This window comes from Stegodyphus dumicola, chromosome 3 (genome assembly GCF_044657685.1).
Source record: "Stegodyphus dumicola isolate Sdum_Otavi_A_Nest chromosome 3, ASM4465768v1".
NCBI lineage: Eukaryota > Metazoa > Arthropoda > Arachnida > Araneae > Eresidae > Stegodyphus > Stegodyphus dumicola.
In genome coordinates, this window is record NC_140770.1 from 3,454,193 (window position 1) to 3,476,293 (window position 22,101).

The window sequence follows — 22,101 nt, forward strand, 5'->3', positions numbered from 1 at the left end:
GTATTAAGCCAAGTTCCATAAAAATCGTGAGAAATTTTAAGAATACGAAAAAGTCGGGAGAAATATATTGTAAATCGGGTTGGCGGGAGATCGGTCGAAAATCGGGAGTCTCCCGCCTAAATCGGGAGAGTTGGCAACTCTGTACATACATTTCTCAATCTGGTCCTGATAACAGAAAAGTACCATGAAATTCATACGACTGACGCAGTTTGTTCTTCTAGAGAAGCTGTTAGGTCGATTTCTCTTTTAGATGCTATGCATGTTATTTTAAATGCATTGGATTGAAGTAACTCCCAATTGATTTCAAATTGCTTTAAAAAAGCCAGCTTCCATCCAAAGCAAATTCCTGGAAACTCTCGAGATGTGCCAGAAGACAAGGGTGACGATGAAGAAATGCATGATGAGACCTGCCAAAAAAATATCAGACTTGCTATGAAAAGAGTGATGCAGAGATCATCCAAGTTATCAGGGAAAACAAAGGAATTAGTGAAAATGAAAGTGAGTTGGAAGATGAAATTCCAGTCCTGTACCAACAACAGCAGAGTCTCGACAAAGCCATTAACAATTTTTAGAAAAACACTTGAACTTACAAGTGGAGATACAGAAAGTTACTAGGAAAGTCATGTCTTGGGGAACACCCTTGAAATGCTACTAACAAAAAAATATGCAACACGCTCAAATGGATAAATTTTTACATGGCTCTGGGTTAAAATTTACTCTACAGTACCCCTTGGCGAATCATTTCTTTTTTGACGCCAGGATCTTCGTCAGGAAGGATCTACACCAATTTCAAGATGGTGCCGATCTTTCCGCCCACTACACAAAACCAAAACAAGAAGTCAAAGACTTACACAAACTCGGTGTCCATGTACACATCAACCTATTTTAACTTAAAAAAAAAAAAAAAAAAAAAATCAGAGAATTGCACAAACCAGGCATTTCACACTGCCTTAACTTTGTCCATGAACACATCGACCTATTTTCACTTAAACAAAGTTAAAACTATCATGTTGACCAGAAAAAATTTGCCGCTGCCTTTTAACACACAGAGATGAACAAATAACCGAAAATGCATATTTCCTAACATAAAAACATTAAACAACAAATCTTTTAACAAAAATTAACATACGGAGACAAATAAATAAATGAAACATCAATTTTTTAGCATACCTTTTTATCATGAGCATACTTTCAAGCTTCCCACCACCATCTCCATCCTCCAGGTAAGCAATTCAATTAAATTTTTGGTTGTTTCAGCTCATCTGCTATTAATGGTGGATAAATACACATAACAGCATCCAAACCATCAACATTCATCCTCTTACTTACCTCAGGTATACTCAAATGATGGTACCCACACCAAAATACAACACTAATGCACATGCAACCGAACACATCAATTGAAAAGAATGGTAAGTATAAAAAAATCCTGGTCCATAATGAAGGGTTACTATTACAAAAAATAGCCAAAATCTCAATTTATCACAACACATTTGGCGATATTCGCAGAAAAACGGCTAAAAAAAAAAATTCCCCAAGGCAAGTTTTGCCAACATTATCAACATTACGGTTACCAACATTGGGGTTTTTAGATTTCACGAACAACCAATACTACTTTCCGATTTTTTCAGAAACCAAGGGGTACAGTACAGTAAAAATCAGCCTGATGTCTGATTATACTTACATAATGTATTGATCAGTGTAATGTTGAAATTTACAGTTTTTCTGAATTGAGATATTTTTTTGTCATCCATAGAAAAATAATGAAGATTTTATAAAAAAGTGTTCAACTGTAGCTTACACATTAAACAGCAAATCAAAATAGAGTACAAACTGATGGCAAAAATAGAATCGAAATAGAATATGAATTGAGAAATTTTCAAATAGTGAATGAAAGCTTTTACTGATCAAAGTACTTTAAATCCGGATAAACTTGGTAATGTAACGTAGATCGAAATAAAATTAAATTAGACGTAAATATTAATTGATTAAACAGAGCTTGAACCCTGATGTAAACATCTACAAATATCTCCATTAGATTAAGATAATTCAGATCAGATGATGTTTAATAAAATTAATAAAAAATACAATTCAGGTGTAATAAAACTTAATAAGAAAAATTATTCTGAAAATCACTAAAGGTGAAAAGATGGAATTAGCACAATTTAAGTTTAATTCATTCAATGAAATTTATTTATTTCTGGAAAACATTTTCTTTAATAAAGGCTAAAAACTGGAAAACTGGTAGATTTGGTGATATACCAGGAAACCAGAAGAAAAACCAGAGTTGGCAGCTGTGGTTTATGAATATAAAAAACTACTTTTATTCAAATACTGGTATACACCAACATTTTCTGTACTTTTTGTTGTTTAATTTATAAAGCAAGTTAAGAAATCTAAATAAATATACATATGCATTTTTCAAGTGCTGAAAAGGAAGGGCATGATGGGAATGATCTTCTAGCAATGGCGAAAGGGTTGGAATAGGGCAAAATAGGTTGAGAACCACAATGTTAGATCTTTTCTGTACTAGCCAAAAAAAAAAAAAAAAAAAAAAAACGGCTAATCTTTGGAATATCGTAACAGGTAGTTTGGTGACATTTTGGTAAGCTACTAGCTAGGACTTTAGTAGTGTACATTGATAAAGTCAAGAGTGTGCGCAATGCCATTTTTGTGCAATTCTGGGATGTTTTTTTAAGTGAAAATTGGTCGACAGGTACATGGACGATACCGTGTATGTGCAATTCATAAAAACGCGTCAAGCAGTTTGCGATTCTGCACTTTCTCCCAATTTTGCACCTAGTCTTCGACATGATTAAGCATTTTTGTTCCATAAAAGTTCTAGTATAAGCGTAATTCGGCTAGCAGATTGTTGGAAAAAATGTTGAGTAAAAAAAAAAACATGCCTTCACTTCATGAAAACAAAATGGCATCCAAAACAAAACTAGCAGGTTGCTGTAGCAGGGTTGGTTGCCAAATTTTCGCCAAGTTACCATAATTCAAAGATTAACCAAAAAAAAAAAAAGAAAAAGAAGTTTGAAGCTTTCTGGGGCATTTAATTATTATTAAATGAAATTTGTTTACATTTAATTAGAATTTTGAAACACTTCTACAAAGAACCCAGCAAATGTAAACATTGCCGACAAACCTGGTAATCCGGCGGATTCAACCTATTCGCTTGTACGAAGGTTGCAGCCATTTCTCTAACATTAATTTTGTTGAATTATCACCCTCGTTTCTCGCATTTGCCGATTTAAATTATTCTTCACTTATTTATTATTATTTTATCGTATTTTCATGTTATTTTTTATGAACTTTTCACAAATAGATGGAAATATTTTCATATAATTAAGGAAGTTTTCAGTGACAGGTGCTAGTTCGTAGAAGAAAATATGGCGGGAGGGGGGGTTAATGATAATTGGTAACACAGCTGTTAACGTACCGTTAAGCACGCAGAATCGTAAGGTTTCCAACCGATAAAATATTTTGACTTCATAGGCTGCCAAAATATGCATTTAAAATACTTAATTAATGCTTTTATTATTGGTTATGGTCATCTAAAATAATGAGAAAAACAGTATTTATGCCTCAAAACTTTAACCAGATAATATATTGTTAATGCTTTTCCAACAATAACATTTGAGAAGATTTCAGGTGTGATACACAATTAGATGATTAAATTGAAATAAAAAGTATTATTGATTCTCTAAAATGACAGAATAGTTTTATGGATCCCCAAAGTCATCAAAATTAGCAAACCACTATTTGTGTAATGAATCCAAGTGCAAATGACTCTTCAAAAGTAATAAAATGTACAATTTTCTAGTTTTATTAACAATGCTACTGAATAGAATTTCAGTACTCCTGAAGATTATTGGTACTGTCAAGTATATTATGAAAGACATGCAGTTGTTTCAACATAAAATGCTTTAAATTGTTTGCAAGTAAATTGAAAAAAATAACACTGAAAAACTGTTTATGTAAAATGGATGTATTAAAAGTCATGCATTCATTAATTTATTACAAGCACATGGCTCTTATTGAACTAACACTGTCACTGAATAATTGTTTGGAATCCACATTTCTTGTTGTCTGAAACCTACTTCACCTATTTTAGAATGATGTAAATATGCAGTTGTGGCCACTCCTGATCGATTATATACGTCTACTGTATTTATACCTATTATTACTATACTAATTATCAGATACAATTTTGAGAATATCAACAAGCAAAACACTTAAAAAAAAAAAAAAAAAAAAAAGACACTTGTAGTAGAAATATTAGTATTCTATATGAATTATGGAAAATACATGTAATGAATAATACCGTGACCAAACACTTAAAAAAGAATAGATTTAGAAAAGAATAGTATTTCCTACATTGATACTTGAGAAAGCAATCCTGCCACACAACACACAGTTAACTTTTTATTATATGATATTACATATTACATATTTAGTCTTGCAAGTAATTCAGAGGGCTGAATAGTGGTAGTTAAATCTTGGCTCAAATCCTGAAAAATGAGCTGGCTGTGCAGGTTATTTTTTTTTTGCATGTGTTTTGTGAATTTTGTGACATTTTCATGGTTTTCCTTAAGTGATGTAAATATGAGCCTAATTACCCTAGAAATTATTCACAAAAGCATGCCTTTTTCAGCTAGCCCTTGCATGCTTTGCATAATGAATTAAATAAACACACAAACCCTTCTTATTCTTAAAATGATAAAGTAATTAAGTTCACATTACATGCAACAAAGCTTTTTAAAAGCTAGGATACTTTCTTTAACAATTACTGTACTAATTAGTGCTGTACTTCTCAGTTATATGTAAAATAAACATCTCAGTGTCACTGCTTGTGACACATTTGTTTCATGTAAGTCTTCTTATGCAGTCATAAGCATGAAATAAACAAAACAGATGGCATGAAAAACCTAATCCATACGTCCTTAGTGACTGTTATTTGACATAGTTTTTATGCTGCATCCGTGAACTACACTGTTAGATTTGATTGAGTAAAATTGTGACTAAATTTCAGAAGACTTTGATAAAATTATGGTGTGAAAATTTGAAAGTGAAATTAAAATCAAAGATACATTGAACAGAACAATCAAAAAAAAAAAAAAAAGTCCATAAATATATTAATAATGAATGATAAAATAGACATTTAAAATATTCGGTTGATCTTTACATTATGGTAACTTGGCGTTTTTTGACGAAAATTTGGCGACCAACTCTCCGACAGCAACCCTTTATATTTTTTTTCCCGCCTCCATTTTGTCTTCACGAAGTAAAGACATGTTTCTTTTCTTTTTATCTACTGAACACTTCTTCCAACAATCTACTAGCCGAATTACACTTATGCTAGAAATTTTATCTAACAAAACTGCTTAATCATGACAAATATTCACTGCAAAATTGGGAAAAAGTGCACAATACCATACTCCTTACGCGTTTTTCAAAATAACACATACACATAAACCATGTACACGCCAACTTATTTTTACTTAAAAAAACATCCCAGAATTGCACAAAAATGGCATTGCGCACGCTCTTCACTATATCCATGTACACTGCTTTTTTCTCATAAATTAGAAAAATTTCACGAAAATACATGACAATTTTCTGAATCTTTAAACACGGTAAAAAGAACATATATGAAATTACCTGATTGCGAAAAAGTACATACCCTTTCCAAATATGAACATTTCCACATATAAAATAAATAAAATATCCAAAAACTTTTACCTCTAAATCATCTATTATATTATACAGTTCACCAACGAATTCATACTGCATTACAAATACTTAGTGTCAAATATTTAAATTATTTCCATGCACGTTTACTTCAACTTAAACGTATACCAAATTCCTACAAACATAAAATTCACAAAATAACTATCATTTAATTAAAATATCACTAAACCATGTACACGTCGACTTATTTTTACTTAAAAAAACATCCCAGAATTGCACAAAAATGGCACTGCGCACACTCTTCACTATATCCATGTATACTGCTTTTTTCTCATATATTAGGAAAATTTCACGAAAATGCATAACAATTTTCTGAATCTTTAAACCCGGTAAAAAGAACATATATGAAATTACCTGATCGCGAAAATGTATATACCCTTTCCAAATATGAACATTTCCCCGTATAAAATAAATAAAATATCCAAAAACTTTTACCTCTACATTATCTATTATATTACAAACGTCACTAACTAATTCATACCGCAAACATTACAAATGATTACTAATACTTAGTGTCAAATATTTAAATTATTTCCATGCACGTTTACGCAAATTACTTTACTTCCACCTTACATTTAGAACAATGCATAAAAATAATATCCTCAAATAATTAAAAATACTAACTTACCTATTCTTCTTCAGAATCATGATTACGTGTCCGATAAACTTTTCTTATTTCTGTTTCAGGGTCTTTAAATCATACTTATAGTTCACACCAAGGTACCAGGTAAAATAAATAACTTAATAAAACATCTTTACTTCTATCTCGCACAACCTTAAAGAAACACTTATTACTACCCCTTTCAATCCCACTAGATACCCATTTCGAATTCACTTTAGTTAGGGCCATGGGATCCAAAAATTAACGAACACTGTTTCACACAACACAGAATAAAGCCAAATACAAAATTTCCTGATTTTTTCCCGATTTTCCCCCCTCTTCCGATTAAAGAACCGTAATTCGTCCATTAATATCACATGACATATCCCATGATCTCTCATTTCCCTCACACAAAATAATGCGTAATCGGAACTGAGTACTGCTCACATTATTACCAAAGTCCCAGGTAGTAACCTTTATCGCCTCCAAAATATCGCCAAACTACCAGTTACCATATTCTAAAGATCAGCCAAATATTCATATAATAAACATATACAATTAGTGTAATTAATATAAAGGTAATATGGTTACTATATGCATTTAAAAATGATCTAACTTGGACCATATTTGCAATGTTATTAATGTGGACTCTACAAATTTTATTTAAAGTCCACATATAATAACATATATTATACGATATGCGCCATATATAACATATTTATATGTCACATATCGATGTGTACATGGACAAAGTGTGTAGTGCCAAGTTTGTGCAATTCTGGGATGTTTTTTTAAGTGAAAATAGGTCAATGTGTACATGGATACCAAGTTTGTGCCATTTTTTTACTTGCTATTTTCAAGTTGGCAATTTTGAGAAACACGCAGAGCAGTGGGTAATTCTACACTTTATCAGTTTGTCGCCAAGGGCTCTCCAGGGATTTTACCCAAATTTTAATTCAGATAATCTAATATTTTAAAGTTGCATAACATTATGGGAAGAAACGTATTCATGGAAAGGTTGTTTCACATTATGGAAAGCTTTTATCAATCTACAACTTTTATTTATTTTGAATTAAAACAAATTTTAAGACTATTTAACAGGAAGCTAGAAATAAAATGGAATGGAAATATTCCCATTATAATAAAGATCCTGAATTTTTTTTTTAAAAAAGTGTGAAAATTTTTCACTTCCTAAATATTTATATTATATATATATTACTATTATATATTATATTATATATATATACTAGATAAATAGTATCATTTAGGCTGATTAACATACCTCAGCAAAATATTCACTGTATCCTTAATTCATACTCATCTATTACAATATAAATATACCTAATATTAAAAAATCGAAAAACAATATTATAATTAACCTGTCTTGGACTAAATATCTCACAAGATTAATAAAGTTCTGCTTCAAGTAAGAGAAAAGCAGTTATGTAATTAATTGATAATACTGTATTATATTCTACAAGACATCTTTGGTTTTCCAAGAGGTTTTACCTTTCAAATACTGCCTTGCTTCAGAAAATATGTTGTAATGTCAACAGCTGTTAAATACATAATTTTAGAGAAGTTAATCCTTTGGCGCAAGGACAACCAGCGAATCAAGAAGTTGCAACGTAGTGTTGCCAAATAGCACAATTTTTGACAAAACTATGCTGCCAAAATTTATGTGCTTGCGATTTTGGGAAATTTTCGCTGCTCTTTTTTCTTAATCGCACATATGTTAAAATAACTTTTCTATTAAAATTAATTTCAGAACTTTGATTTGGTCTAACTTTTGATTTAGTCAAAAGATTTTGCCCCCCAGATGGTATAGTGTTTAGGAGCCACTCAAATTTTTCATTAATTAATTTCTTCAAATATATTATATACTCTAACATTTGGTGGCAACATTTTGAAAAGTGAAATGGACATTTATATTGATTCAATGCAAAATCGCAAAACGAAAACAATCGTCCTTTAGGGACAAAGCCTCTTTGCACTAATAATTTAATATGTTCATTATAATGTAAAATTTGTATGGCAACATTGATGTTTTGCTTACATATGCTTTGAGCGGTTTAAATACGAAAATTGATTAGAACTCAGCCACTGCGAGTAAGTTGTTCATAAGACGAGTAAGTTTTTTACCCTACTGTCTAGAATTTCTGCATGATTAAAAGAATGATTGAACCAGATTTCAGTTGAACCTTTATTTACTATCATTTTTCCTAGCATTACTAAATACTTGTTTTAGTCTTTTCATATTTATTTCGATTCCGCTATGTTTATCTTGAAAAACAGCATAAGTTAAAACTATACTTGAAAGCTGTTTTGTACACTAAAAACTTCATACTGACTTGCAATTAAGTTTCAAATATGAATATTTCTCGCCTTTCTAAAATTCCTTTAACTTGCAAAATTGTATTTTTTTTTTTTTTTTTTTCTTTTTTCTTTTTTGTTATGAAATGCTTTTATAGAAATATTTATTTTGGGTTGATCTTTACATTACGGTAACTTAACGATTTTTTGGCGAAAATTTGGCGACCAACTCCTCTACAGCAACCCTCTATTTTTTTTTTCCCCGCCGCCATTTTGTCTTCACGAAGTAAAGACATGTTTCTTTTCTTCTTATCTACTGAACACTTCTTCCAACAATCTACTAGCCGAATTACACTTATGCTAGAAATTTTATCAAACAAAACTGCTTAATCACGACAAATATTCACTGCAAAATTCGGAAAAAGTGCACAATACCATACACCTTACGCGTTTTTCAAAATAACACATACACATAAACCATGTACACGCCGACTTATTTTTACTTAAAAAAACATCCCAGAATTGCACAAAAATGGCATTGCGCACACTCTTCACTATATCCATGTACACTGCTTTTTTCTCATAAATTCGAAAAATTTCACGAAAATACATGACAATTTTCTCAATCTTTAAACCCGGTAAAAAGAACATATATGAAATTACCTGATCGCGAAAAAGTATTTACCCTTTACAAATATGAACATTTCCACATATAAAATAAATAAAATATCCAAAAACTTTTACCTCTAAATCATCTATTACATTATACACATCACCAACGAATTCATACATGAAGCATTACAAATATTTAGTATCAAATATTTAAATTATTTCCATGCACGTTTATTTCAACTTAAACGTAAACCAAATTCCTACAAGCATAAAATTCACAAAATAACTATCATTTCATTAAAATATCACTGAACCATGTACACGTCGACTTATTTTTACTTAAAAAAACATCCCAGAATTGCACAAAAATGGCATTGCGCACACTCTTCACTATATCCATGTACACTGCTTTTATCTCATAAATTAAAAAAATTTCACGAAAATACATGACAATTTTCTCAATCTTTAAACCCGGTAAAAAGAACATATATGAAATTACATGATCGCGAAAAAGTATTTACCCATTACAAATATGAACATTTCCACATATAAAATAAATAAAATATCCAAAAACTTTTACCTCTAAATCATCTATTACATTATACACGTCACCAACGAATTCATACATGAAGCATTACAAATATTTATTATCAAATATTTAAATTATTTCCATGCACATTTATTTCAACTTAAACATACACCAAATTCCTACAAGTATAAAATTCACAAAATAACTACCATTTCATTAAAATATAATTAAATTCAAAAACACCACTTAAAATATACATGAGCACATACATTCAATTAATAAAAATTACCTTACAATCCTAATTACTTTAAACTAAATCATTGCTAATAACAATTTTCCCAATAATACCAAATTCCTTTCCACCTTACATTTCCAACAATGCATAAAAATAATTAAAACTACTAACTTACCTAATCTCCTTCAGAATCTTCATTACGTGGCGGATACACTTTTCTTCATTCTCTTTCAGAATCTTTAAAATCATACTTATCTTTCAAAGCAAGATACCAGGTAAAATAAATAACATAATAAAACATGTTTATTTCTCTCTCACACAACCTTAAAAAACATTTCTTACTATCCTTTTCAATACCACTAAATACCTATTTCGAATTCACTTTACTTACGGCCATGGGATCCAAAAATTCACAAACACTATTTCACACAACACAGAATAAAGCCAAATACAAAATTTCCAGATTTTTTCCCGATTTCCCCCCTTTTCCGATTAAAGAACCGTAATTCGTCCATTAATATCACATGACATATCCCATGATCTCTCATTTCCCCCACACAAAATAATGCGTAATCGGAACTCAGTACTGCTCACATTATTACCAAAGTCCCAGGTAGTAACCTTTATCGCCTCCAAAATGTCGCCAAACTACCAGTTACCGCAATGTAAAGATCAACCTTATTTTGTGTAAATCATCTTATTTTTTACGTAAGAGTTTATGATATTTAATAATCATTTGGCTTAAATATCGCTGTCTCATCTTGGCAACAAAGTTGGCGATATATTTGAGCGATAACTTGCATTTTCTCAATTCCACTGGTTCAAGACAAATTTTACTGATTATTCTTCATTTTCCATAAGCTTATTCAAATTCTTGAAAAATCGGAAAACAAACATAAATCGTCCTAATGATAAATTAATTTATATCACAAATGAAATAACTTCAATAGAGTGTGAAATGTTTTTTTATTTATTTAAATTAGCTTAAGAAAAAATTTATTGCAATATAATTGCGACAAATGATTCTTCCATTAGGGACTGGAAACTGTAATGTTGCAGTTGATGAACCTCCTATAAATGTATATTATGGTACAGAAAACTGCACAAAATGGCATGAGCTGGAACAAATTAGCTAGGAATATTCTCATTATTTTATTTATTTATTTATTTTTGAGTTTTCAAGGTTATAGCAAACCCCATTTAACCCAAATTTTACTAAACAGCCTTGCAGCAAATTAGTAGGCTCAGTCAATTGTAGTTTTTAAAATAATGTTTTTCTCTGTTTCATTCTTTAGAAGTAAATACAGTCAAAAGTCGTTAAACAGGACTCGTTGGGACTTCGGCGATTCCAGATTATCAGTTTTTCCGGATTATAGATCATCAGTTTAAATCTGGTAAGATGGCATGCAGAAATTATAAAACTAAAAATATGAAACCGTAATTTATGAAATAAAGAACAATTATGTTCTAAAGGGTATCGAAATTTACAAAAAAAAAAAAAGAAAAAGAAAAAAAGCTTAATATTTATTTGTTTACTTTATTAAACATTTCTTTCAATGTAAGTTGTTTAAGTTGCTTCGTTTTATGTGATAATACTTTCTCTTTAATTCTGTTAAACAGACATAATTTCTTGTTTAGTTACAAAGTTCGGCTGTTCAAGTCGTATAATTGCTGTGTCGAGAATACCGACTAATTTGTCAATCGGAATGTTTTCGTTTTCAATACTGTCACTGTTTACCTCTCTGTCACTTTCTTCGAATCATACCAAAGACGGAGTACATCGAGATGAAATACTACATTTAGTAAAAAATTATAAGCAAAATAAAATAAAAGCATCTGCCCTGAAGAAGCGCGCCACGCCGTTTCTCCCCCCCTGCTGCAAAGCAGCGTGAAATTGATAAACAGATCTCGGATTTAAAATCATACTTTCGTTTTGTAGTTCCTTTACATATTAGTAAATATATATCGCATATTCTATTTGACATAATCGAAAGTTCAAGCTTACTTTTATAAAATTGCTCTAACAGTCTGCAAAAAATAATAAACCGGATCCAATTCGAAGATTAAGGAACAATGCAATCTGCAACATTAACTGAATTAGATAATTTTAGCTTAGCTTATACCGTCCGTTATACATTAAACGCGCATGCGCAAACGTATTATGCGCTTGTGCACATGCATATTCGCAGCCGCAAAGGTCTTATGCGCATGCGTAAATGCCTATGCGCACGCATGCGCAGAAAGTTTGTAGCTTTGAGGTCCGGATTATAGATTATTCCGGATTATGGATGTCCGAATTAATGACTTTTGACTATACAGTTTGTAATGAAAGCAAGTGATTTAAGAATAATGTTTTCAACAACAGAGAACTGAAAAATGTTTTTTATCCAGGAGATCAAAATCAGTAAAACTTTGAATTATGAGGAACTGGTGCCATAACCACAGCTTTTGCTACTTGGGGCAGTTCCTGAATTTGCCACCCTTTGAGTACACACATACACACAAAAAGTAAAATTACTGCAGAATCTGTGAAGCATTATAATACAAAACACCACCTACCATTTAACTAACCAGAAAGTAACAGGAATATTTTTTACTTTTAGTAACTTTTTCGGCTAATTTTTGGAATATGGTAACAGGTAGTTTGGCAACATTTTGGTAAGGCGATAAAGGTTACTAGGTAGGACTTTAGCAATAATCTGAGAAGTACACAGTTCGAATCACAGATTATTTTGTCTTGGAGAAGTGAGAGATCATGAGACATGTCATGTGACATTTTCTGGAAAATTCCGATCGTGATTTTAGCTAATAAGCACTTAGAAACAATTTTGCTGCTAATGTGCAGAATCGCCCACTTATTTGTTTTGCACTTTTTAGAAGAGTAAGAAGAACTGGATTTTTGTAAATTTTCTTTGACTTTTTAAGTGAAAATAGGTCGATGTGTACATGGCTAAAGTGTGCGCAATGCCATTTTTGTGCAATTCTGGGATGTTTTTTTAAGTGAAAATAGGTCGACGTGTATATGGATACCGCGTATGTAAGGAAACGGGGAAGAAAGAAACTGAATACATAAAGAGAAAGAAAATTATTCTTCAAAGATATGTACAGTTATTATTATGTAACTTACCAGTTGTTTACAATTTCAGCCTTTACTCTAATTTCCCATTTCTATTTCCTTACCAGAATACAAATCACTTAGACAGTTTTTAAACGGAGGTTTTTGGAGTGCAAGGCAAGAGTGTTTCTGACCTCCACTTGCTCCCTGCATTAGTTCCTGCCAGCTCTCATAATTTGTAATTATTTGTCTTTCCATTACGGCTGCCAACATTTGAGTTTGTTACGACGATAGAGTTAAATGAAATTAAGTTGTATAGTCTTTGACCGCTAGTTGATATTTTTAGTTTGAATTTGACTCTTCGTGTTTAATTACATCTCCACGAGTTGCAGTTGATTTTGTTAGCATAAGAACATGCCTCTATGTTCTAAGTTCTTTTTAAATAAGAAGCTTATTTAAATGTTTGTCTGACTTTGTAGTTACTTTCAGACACAGCAATAATTTGTTTCACAGCTGTTGGGGTTTTGGGGCTATTTAACTTTTACCAGATCAAATAAACCCTCATAAGTACATTGCGGAGAGGTTGACAGGTTAGGAGATAAAACACGCAGAAACTAGTGAGGACATTCTTTTGCCTATTGAGACAAATTTATAATTGTTAGTAAAGATGGTTCAAGAGAAGGAAATCAATATAAATTACCCAAAATGTCTAGGAAGGCTTCAAATTAAAAAGATGCATAACTATTTTGTTGAGTGTTGTTGCTACAAAACATAAATGGTTTTGTAGCTTTTAATGTGTAATTATCCTAATATTGTTTTAGAATCAATGTCATAAATTATAGGTATTTTAAACTGTGAAATTTCATTAGATAGTGATTTTACTAGGGCCTTTTTTAACAAATATTGTTAAAAAATAAATAAAATTTAATAGTGGCCATGTAAATCCATAACGACTAAGGTTATCTAATACCTAATTTAATTACTTATAACTAACTGCTTACCCTTAAAAATTATCTCTGCATATTAAAGTGAGTTATTGCCTTTCATTGACCCTTACCGTGATCACAACATAAAACACAAAAATGTAAAAACTTATGTAAAACTTATTCTTTGCATCTAGTGACACTTAAAATACTGAAAAATAACTTATCACCTCTGATGCTTTATTGGCTTATTAGAACCTTAAAGTATATTATCTGAGTCGCAACCCCTGGAACTCTACATGAAATTATGACAGTAACTGCGTCAGACGGAGCCCAGCTAACTTTCAGAACCTGCCAACTGTGCCTACATCAGGCCTCTCAGGTTTGTTCTGATCAGCAGGTTTCTTTCTAGGCAATGGTGGCAACAGCCAGTCTTTTGTTACGAATCATGCTGATTATGATTTCATTTTAACCTATGCCCCTTGACATAAAATCTGTTTACTATTTATTAAATCTCTAGACTGAGTGAGTATGTTACAAAATTAAACATTAATAATAATAATAAACATAAAGCTAACTATTTGTAAAACATAAGTAAAATGCCACTTATCTTCTTTCAAATATGTCCAACTATTATCAGTGTAAAATATTTAATGCTACTTGATAAATTCCATAAAGTTAATTTTATTCTCACACTTATTAATTATAATGTTAATTAAGCTATGCTTAATAATAATGCATCCTACTTACGGATCTATATTTTATTTTTAGGATAGCGTTACAAAAGTGAAGTTCAGGCATAGATAATATTTTTAATTGAATTTATTCAGTTCCCATTTGTTTATAGGTCCTTAATTTTTTTTTCATTAATGGTCCTTAAAAGTACTTAATTTCTGTGTGCAGAAATGTGTACAAACCTTGGGTTTGAAAATGTGTTTTTGCAAATCTCCCATAAAAGCACCAAGTTGACAAGTTCTCATTCCCAAATGGGTGGCAAAAATTGTGGCCAAGGAATAAAGGAAATGAATGATGAAATCAAGTAAACCCCAAAATTATCAGCCTAAAAACAATAAATGAATAGAACACCACAAGAATACAGAAAAACAAAAAGTGTAATCAGAAAGGATTCAGATGTTTACAAATATTCACAACAGCATTATTCAAGATAAATCTGCTCCAGTTAGTTTGGAACAAATGGGCACCCCATTGTTCTCAGCTACTGTAGCTAAAATAATATTTGAATGTAAGGAACTTTGATTTTCTAAAATATTTGTTTTTTTATTAGTCTTTCATATATCTAAGGATGATCTATTCCTGAAGTTATGTTTATTCCTTGAAACTGTATAAAGATGAAAAAGATAGATTTTTAATAATAATTTAAAGTAATTATTCTACATAATTTTATTTCATAGGTTACAACCTGCAGTTTAAATAACGATACATATACTGGGTTTACCTGCCTCTGCAAAATCAACCAATGTTTGTATTCAGTGGTATCAAGAATCTGTAAGTGGTGGAAGAACTTTTAAGGTATGTTGGGCAATTGACAACACCATCATAAGCAGTGCTGCAGATCGTCCTAATCTGTTAGAAGAAAATTTTGATTCAACTGTTCCTTTTATTTATTTATTTATTTATTTATTTTATTCTGGAGGAGTTATTGAGGTAACAATGAATAAAATATAATCAGTTTTAAACATTGCTGAACCAAACATCATGTTATTAGCAGTTTTAATATTTAATGGGTGAATAAAAGTAATTTTTTCATAGGTTTTTTTGTTTCATATGTGTTTAATTTTTCATAAGACATATTTTCATTAATTTTTTTTCTACTATTGGTTTAGATGGCATCATAAATCTGAAATACATTCACCTTTCTATGTCTCTTTATAATTTTACATTTCTAATGTAATGGTCACACTGAATTGAAAAAAAATAATAAGCTGTTAAAAACAATTTTCTTGTAAATGATAATCACTTATTTCTGTTTCTTCCTTATGTCTGCATGAGGTTTGGCTCCAGAAGCCATAGAATAAAAGAGGGGGAGGGCACATGTATCCTTAAAAAGTAGTCTTTGTAATATTCTGCTGCTGTATGAATTGCTTGCTTTAATAATATGTATTTTGCTGACAGATTGCTGACAAATGTTGATCTCCTAGTGCTTCTGCAGTTAAGGCTGTTTAATATGCATTGGGCATCTGCAACATACGTGTGTCATTTTATTGGATCTTCAGTAGACAATTTGGCTAAGACTAGATTGAAAGTTGAATGGATACTTTCTGCTTGACCATTTCCTCACAGAATGCCTGTAGTTTAGAATATGTACTGGGTTTTTTGTTTTGCACAGCAATCATCTGTGCAATTCTTTGAGGTGAAAGCCATATCTATGTTTATAATTATTCTAAAAGGATCTCATGAATCTTGGGCTGATGCCTGCTTTACTGATACAGCTAGACAAACTTTATAAAAGCATCTTACAGGGGTCAAAATATGGCTATAATTCTTGTTTGTTTATAGTAACGGTCCTATAAAATCTTCATGAAGTGTGCTTAAAGGTAGGTACATTTTCATTGGGTAGCATGCTGTCACCTTTTCCTTGCTTTTTGTTGCATAAAATACAACCTATACAATACACAGTAGCTTGCTGCATTCACTTTTTGAAGTTAGGAATGAAAAAAAAATATCTCTTCAGTGTATAGAGTTTGATGCTCTTTGGCAGTATAAACTGATATTCAAACTCCTAATGGACTTGAAGTGAATTATTGCTTGGCTGAAGATACTGAGAAAGACTTCTGATGGTTACAATATAAACTTTTTATTAAATCAGATCCTTGAACTGCACATCTCATGTTTAACAAAGTCAAACAATGACTTGTCGCAAGCTATCTTAAAAGTCACATTCAAATTTAAATTAAAACTAATCCAGTAATCAAATACTGTACAATTCATTTAATGGGAAGTTGGCTCAAACTTCTCACCAGCATAACAATTTAAATGTCAGCAATCGCAATCCAAAGCCAGAGACTTTGGATTGTGATCTTATCTGAGATAGTGAGATATAATAATAAATTACTGAGATAGTGAAACTAGTAATGTGGCCTCGAGAAGCAGAAACAGGCTTTGTCTTAAAATCTGTAAACCTCAAGTTTTCTCGAACTAGTTTGCATTCTGATAGGGAAATGAAAAGGAGAAGTGTAAATTTCTAAATCATAACTGGTTAAATTTACGTTCTTGTGTAGCATGAAATTTGTGGCTAAATAATTTTTGGCATAGACATTCCGGGCATGATTCCGATGCTGGAATGACATATGAACGTAGAAGAGAATTACTTTTAAAGGGACAGAAGTTAATTGACTTCAGAAAACTTTTTAAAATGTTGCTATACTGTCCATGCTCCATAGCTATAGCTGTCCAGTCAATTTTTTAAATCACTATGAAATAGCTTTTGCCTACATTTTGTCAGGTATTGAAAACAAACTCGTGTATTTTGTTTGTTACTAAATATAAGAAAATGCATCCTTATTAGATTCATTCACCTATGTATAGTCGTCTTTTACTGCATACATTGGCGAATAAATCTAAATAAATAAACAAAGCTATTTTGAAAGCCATTCATCATAAAAATTCCTAAGTGCGAGAGTTTTTCTTTTGCCATGTCTAGAATTATGGTTGTAGGAAGAAAATTGTATTGTTAAATTCACTGAAGCTTCTAGTCATCATCAATCAGAATTTTTTGTTTTTAAATTTATTTAGATATCATTTATTAATAAGTTTCATTGCATCACAAATTAGCAAATATATATGTAGTCTACTGTTTCTTTTAAATATATTATATTAAGACTTTTGTAATTCAGTACATGTATGAACGCAACAAATTAATTAAGCAGAAATTACTACTGAGGTTCACGACGAAATGTTTTCATGCAATAAAAATAAAATACATTTGAAAATTGCTGATAAATACAACTTTCTGGATGAATATTCAACTGTTAACACAAATTTATTTATGTGTCATAGATCAAGTGGATAAAGTAATTGGCAGTTAATTCTATTTCAGTTCAAAGATTATCTGTGTGAATATTTTCATTGCTTTCCTCGTGTACTTCTCTCTATATGTTGCAAACATGAATGAGTTTAATTTAAGAAGTGCTAAATAAAAGGAAGCCTCCAGGACTGGATAATCCTTGCATGCATTGTCGTAATCATTTATTTATCTACCTGAATTTTATTCAATAAGACAAACACAGTTGTTTTAAAATCATAATTGACACCGTAAATAAATAAAAACTGATAAAATTATTATACATAAATTTATTATGAACTCACACACTACCCTCATAATTACACCTGGTTTACTCATCATGGACCTCTTAGTTGTATGCTTTATTTAAATATTTGAGGCTGTTTACCCGCAAATAATAATAACATAATAATTATTTTTGTGGAAATATTTGTGTGGCTTTGCTGAATCTGATTAGAACTTGCTTCATCAAAAAATTTAGTATACAAAAGAGAATTAATGTTTATTAATACTGTGTCTTTTATTGTATATTTAAGGTGGAAATATTTATTATTATTATTTCTTTTATTTTAGACATTTCTAAAAGAAAGTTTCCATGAAGCAAGTCTTGATCCAACATATTGGAATTATGTAGTAGGTGGAAGAATAGCATACCTGTGTTCTGTTCTTGTGGAAGATACTGCTGCTATTTTCTGTGGTCCTGGCCCAAGAATTCTGGAGGCAGTTGATTTAGATTTACGAGATGCTAAGTGTTCCTGCCGAAGATAGCTCCAACTTATTTAATGAAACTTAACTTCAGTAAGTGGACTGTAATATTAACAGTAACAAATTTATTTTAACAAAAACAACATTATTGAATACTAGCACACGCATGTGCTTATAGTTACCTATGTAACTTAGCTAGCAACCATACGGTCCTACATCAAGTCAAAAATCATACATACTAATAAGGCAAAAACAAAATAACTTTAGGGTTACACTAAAGCCAAACTCTGCTTGGCAAAAAACAATGCTGCCAAGCAATACTCTTTCAGACACTGATCATCCCGCCCGGCATTGAAATATTAATTTCAATACAATAAGTAAAATTCAAAAAAGTAATAAATGTTCATACAATACAAAATGATACAATGTAAATTAATGCACAAATTATAATACATGTGATTACAATGTGAAAAGAACAAATATGATGGATTACAATTCAAACCTTCAAATAAACATAAAAAACTTGTACATTATATCTCATTTGGCAGTACAGCAATTTTAGTAACTGCTCGTTTATAAATACCATTTTTGGTTTTGACAGAGACAACTCGCACAAGGTTGTCCCTGCCATAAAACATATCTACAATTCTCCCTAACAACCATTTGCAGGTAAAAAGATTTTCTTCCTTGATCACTACCATATCCCCTATTTTGATATTTTGTTTAGCAATCATCCATTTATTTCTTTGAATCAAAGTGCTCAAGTAATTATTAGTCCAGTTCTTCCCTATATTTTGTACCATTTTTGTAGTTTTTTGCCATAAACTAAGTCTGTTATTATCTACTTCTGTTAAATTAAGTTCAGTTATTGAATTGATCGGTCGACCTATAAGGAAATAACCAGGATTCAAAACATTTAAATCATCAACATTAGAAGTTAATGGTGTTAGAGGGTGAGAATTTAAGATTACCTCTACTTGAACTGTTACTGTCAAAAATTCTTCGTCGGTGAATACTGAATTTCCTACTGTTCGTTTAAAATGAAATTTAAAGGATTTTACTCCTGCTTCAGATAGACCATTAAAATTTGGTGTTCTTGAAGATATAAACTTCCATTGTACACCTTCCTCGGCTAGAAAATTAGCTAAAGTTCCATTCTGTTTTAGAAAAATACTCATTAATTTTTTAATTTCTGTATTTGCACTAACAAAGTTTTTTGCATTGTCACTAAATATTTTTTCTGGTTTACCTCGTCGGGCAAAGAACCTCTTCAGACAAGCAATGAATCCTCTGCGGTTAAGTCATTGACAATCTGTAGATTAATTGCTTTTGTCACCATACAAACAAAAATACAGACATATATCTTATGATAGTTACCCTTGCATTGCCCTTTGTACTTTATCAAAAATGGGCCGCAATAATCAATAGCACAACAATTAAATGTAAAGTTAATATTAATCCTCTCTTTAGGTAATTCTCCCATTAGTCGTTGAGAAATAATTGGTTTTGCCTTAAAGCAAATTATGCAGTTTAGGACTATCTTTCTAGCTATATTCCTGCCATTAATGAGCCAATAAATTTGTCTAATAGAATTTAATAGTGATTGTGGACCATTATGAAAATCCTTTTCATGAAAATAAATAAATACAAGTTCAGTTAATTTATTTTTGGCAAGCAAAATAATGGAATGTCTTTGACTATAACTTAAATTTGAATTCTTTATCCTACCACCTACCTTATCAGACCTTTTTCATCTAAGAAGGAATCAAAATATTTTAACTTACTCCTTGATGTTATCTGCAGACCTTTCTGCAACAAAGAAATTTTTTCTGCAAAATACCTACCTTGGATATATTTAAGGAGTATATTCCTTGAGAGCTCCATCTCATCTATACTAATACTACCTGTTCGTTTCTCACTTGTGTTCCTACAGTTGTAGATAAATCTGAAAAGTAAACTAAAAATTCATATTAGTTTCTAGAAATCATTAGTTATTTTTTAGGCAGTCATCAAAGAATGAATCAGTTTTTAAAGTCAACAAGGAAGTAACTGGTTTCAGTTCTGAAGAATAAAGCTCATCACTAAGTCCATTTTTATCTTGAAAATCGTCCTTGTTTAAAAAATCAGGACCTTTCCACCACAGCTTGTTAGATCCAAGAGTTGTAGCATCTGATTCTCTGGAAATGATATCGGCTGGGTTCATTTCTGAAGACACATGTCCCCACTGATAGTTAGAAGTAAGTTGTTGAATTTGTGAGACTCTATTACTCACAAAGGTTTTCAAAAGATGTGGTAATGTATTGATCCAAGGTAAAGCAATGCTTGAATCTGACCAGAGCTTAACATCATCAATTTTGAGTTTCAAAGCTTCTAAAACCTTTTGCATAAGTTTGGACAGGAGTAGACATCCTGATAGTTCTAATCTAGGAATAGTGATGGTCTTGATTGGCGCTACACAAGATTTGCTACAAAGAAGTTTACTACAATATTCACCACGGCTTGTAATGCCTTGAAGATATATCACTGCCCCAAATGCCTTCTTGGAGGCATCCGCAAATCCTTGTAAAATGAGCATTGAAAAAGTCTCTTTTAAGATGCAACGAGGCACTTGTATATTTTCTATACTATGAAGAGTTTTAATGAACAAAATCCATTCATTGGCAAGAGGTGGTGGTAGCTGTTCTGCCCAGTCTAGCTTAAGCAGCCAAAGTGCTTGCATGAATAGTAGTGTAGTGAATAGTGGTAGGCCTAAAGGATCATATAATCTCGCTATTTGAGATAAAACATCTCTTTTCATAACATCAGGCTTTTCATTAACAGTAATAACTTTATAGTGCAATGTATCCTTCTTATTATTCCACAACATACCTAACGTCTTCACAGTTGTATTACTATTACGATCAAATGAAAAATTCTGTAAATCAGAGTTCTGCAAATCAAACTAGTACACCACTTGTGTAGCTTCATTCCTCTTCTTTGGAGCAATTCTGTCAAATCTTTCTGGAGCTTAATGCATTCCTTCAAATTCGAAGATCCGGTAAGACAGTTGTCTATATAGAAATCTTCCAAGACCACTTTCGATGCTACAGGAAAATCCTTTTCTTCATCCTTCGCTAACTGTTGAAGAGTCCTTTGTGCCAAGTATAGAGCACATGCTGTGCTATAAGTTACCGTTTTGAGTCTGTATATTTCTATAGGCTTATCTTCATCTTCCTTCCAAAGTATTTTTTGATATTTGGTCTGAGATGGCAATATTTAAATTTGTCGAAACATCTTCTCAATATTGGCAGTAAATGCATAAATGTGTTTTCTAAACCGTATCATAATGGAAACTCATTATTACCAATCATAGA

At 31.2% G+C, this 22,101-nt stretch overlaps 2 protein-coding genes across 19 annotated transcripts in view; one reads left to right on the plus strand and one right to left on the minus strand.

Moving 5' to 3' along the window:
* Positions 1-7,980, minus strand: part of LOC118180802 (inositol polyphosphate-5-phosphatase A-like) — a 126,390-nt gene extending 118,410 nt beyond the window's left edge. For all 7 annotated transcript variants that reach the window (XR_015040099.1, XR_015040097.1, XR_015040096.1 and 4 more), the window contains exon 1: positions 7,865-7,980. The gene's annotated coding sequence lies outside the window, so the exon portion shown is untranslated. The remainder of the gene's footprint in view (positions 1-7,864) is intronic.
* A 300-nt stretch (positions 7,981-8,280) lies between these two features.
* Positions 8,281-22,101, plus strand: part of LOC146997889 (uncharacterized) — a 56,086-nt gene continuing 42,265 nt past the window's right edge. For 3 of the 12 annotated variants that reach the window (XR_015040102.1, XR_015040108.1, XM_085812512.1), the window contains exons 1-4: positions 8,282-8,464; positions 11,340-11,438; positions 15,435-15,552; positions 18,617-18,841. Coding sequence is in view for 2 of the 12 variants with exons in the window: in XM_085812512.1 (XP_085668638.1) it covers positions 18,826-18,841 (16 nt within the window). In the remaining 10 variants the exon portion in view is untranslated. Of the gene's footprint in view, positions 8,485-11,339; positions 11,439-15,434; positions 15,553-18,616; positions 18,842-22,101 lie in introns of all 12 variants that reach the window. The other 9 variants (XR_015040100.1, XR_015040103.1, XR_015040109.1 and 6 more) reach the window with 8 other exon arrangements.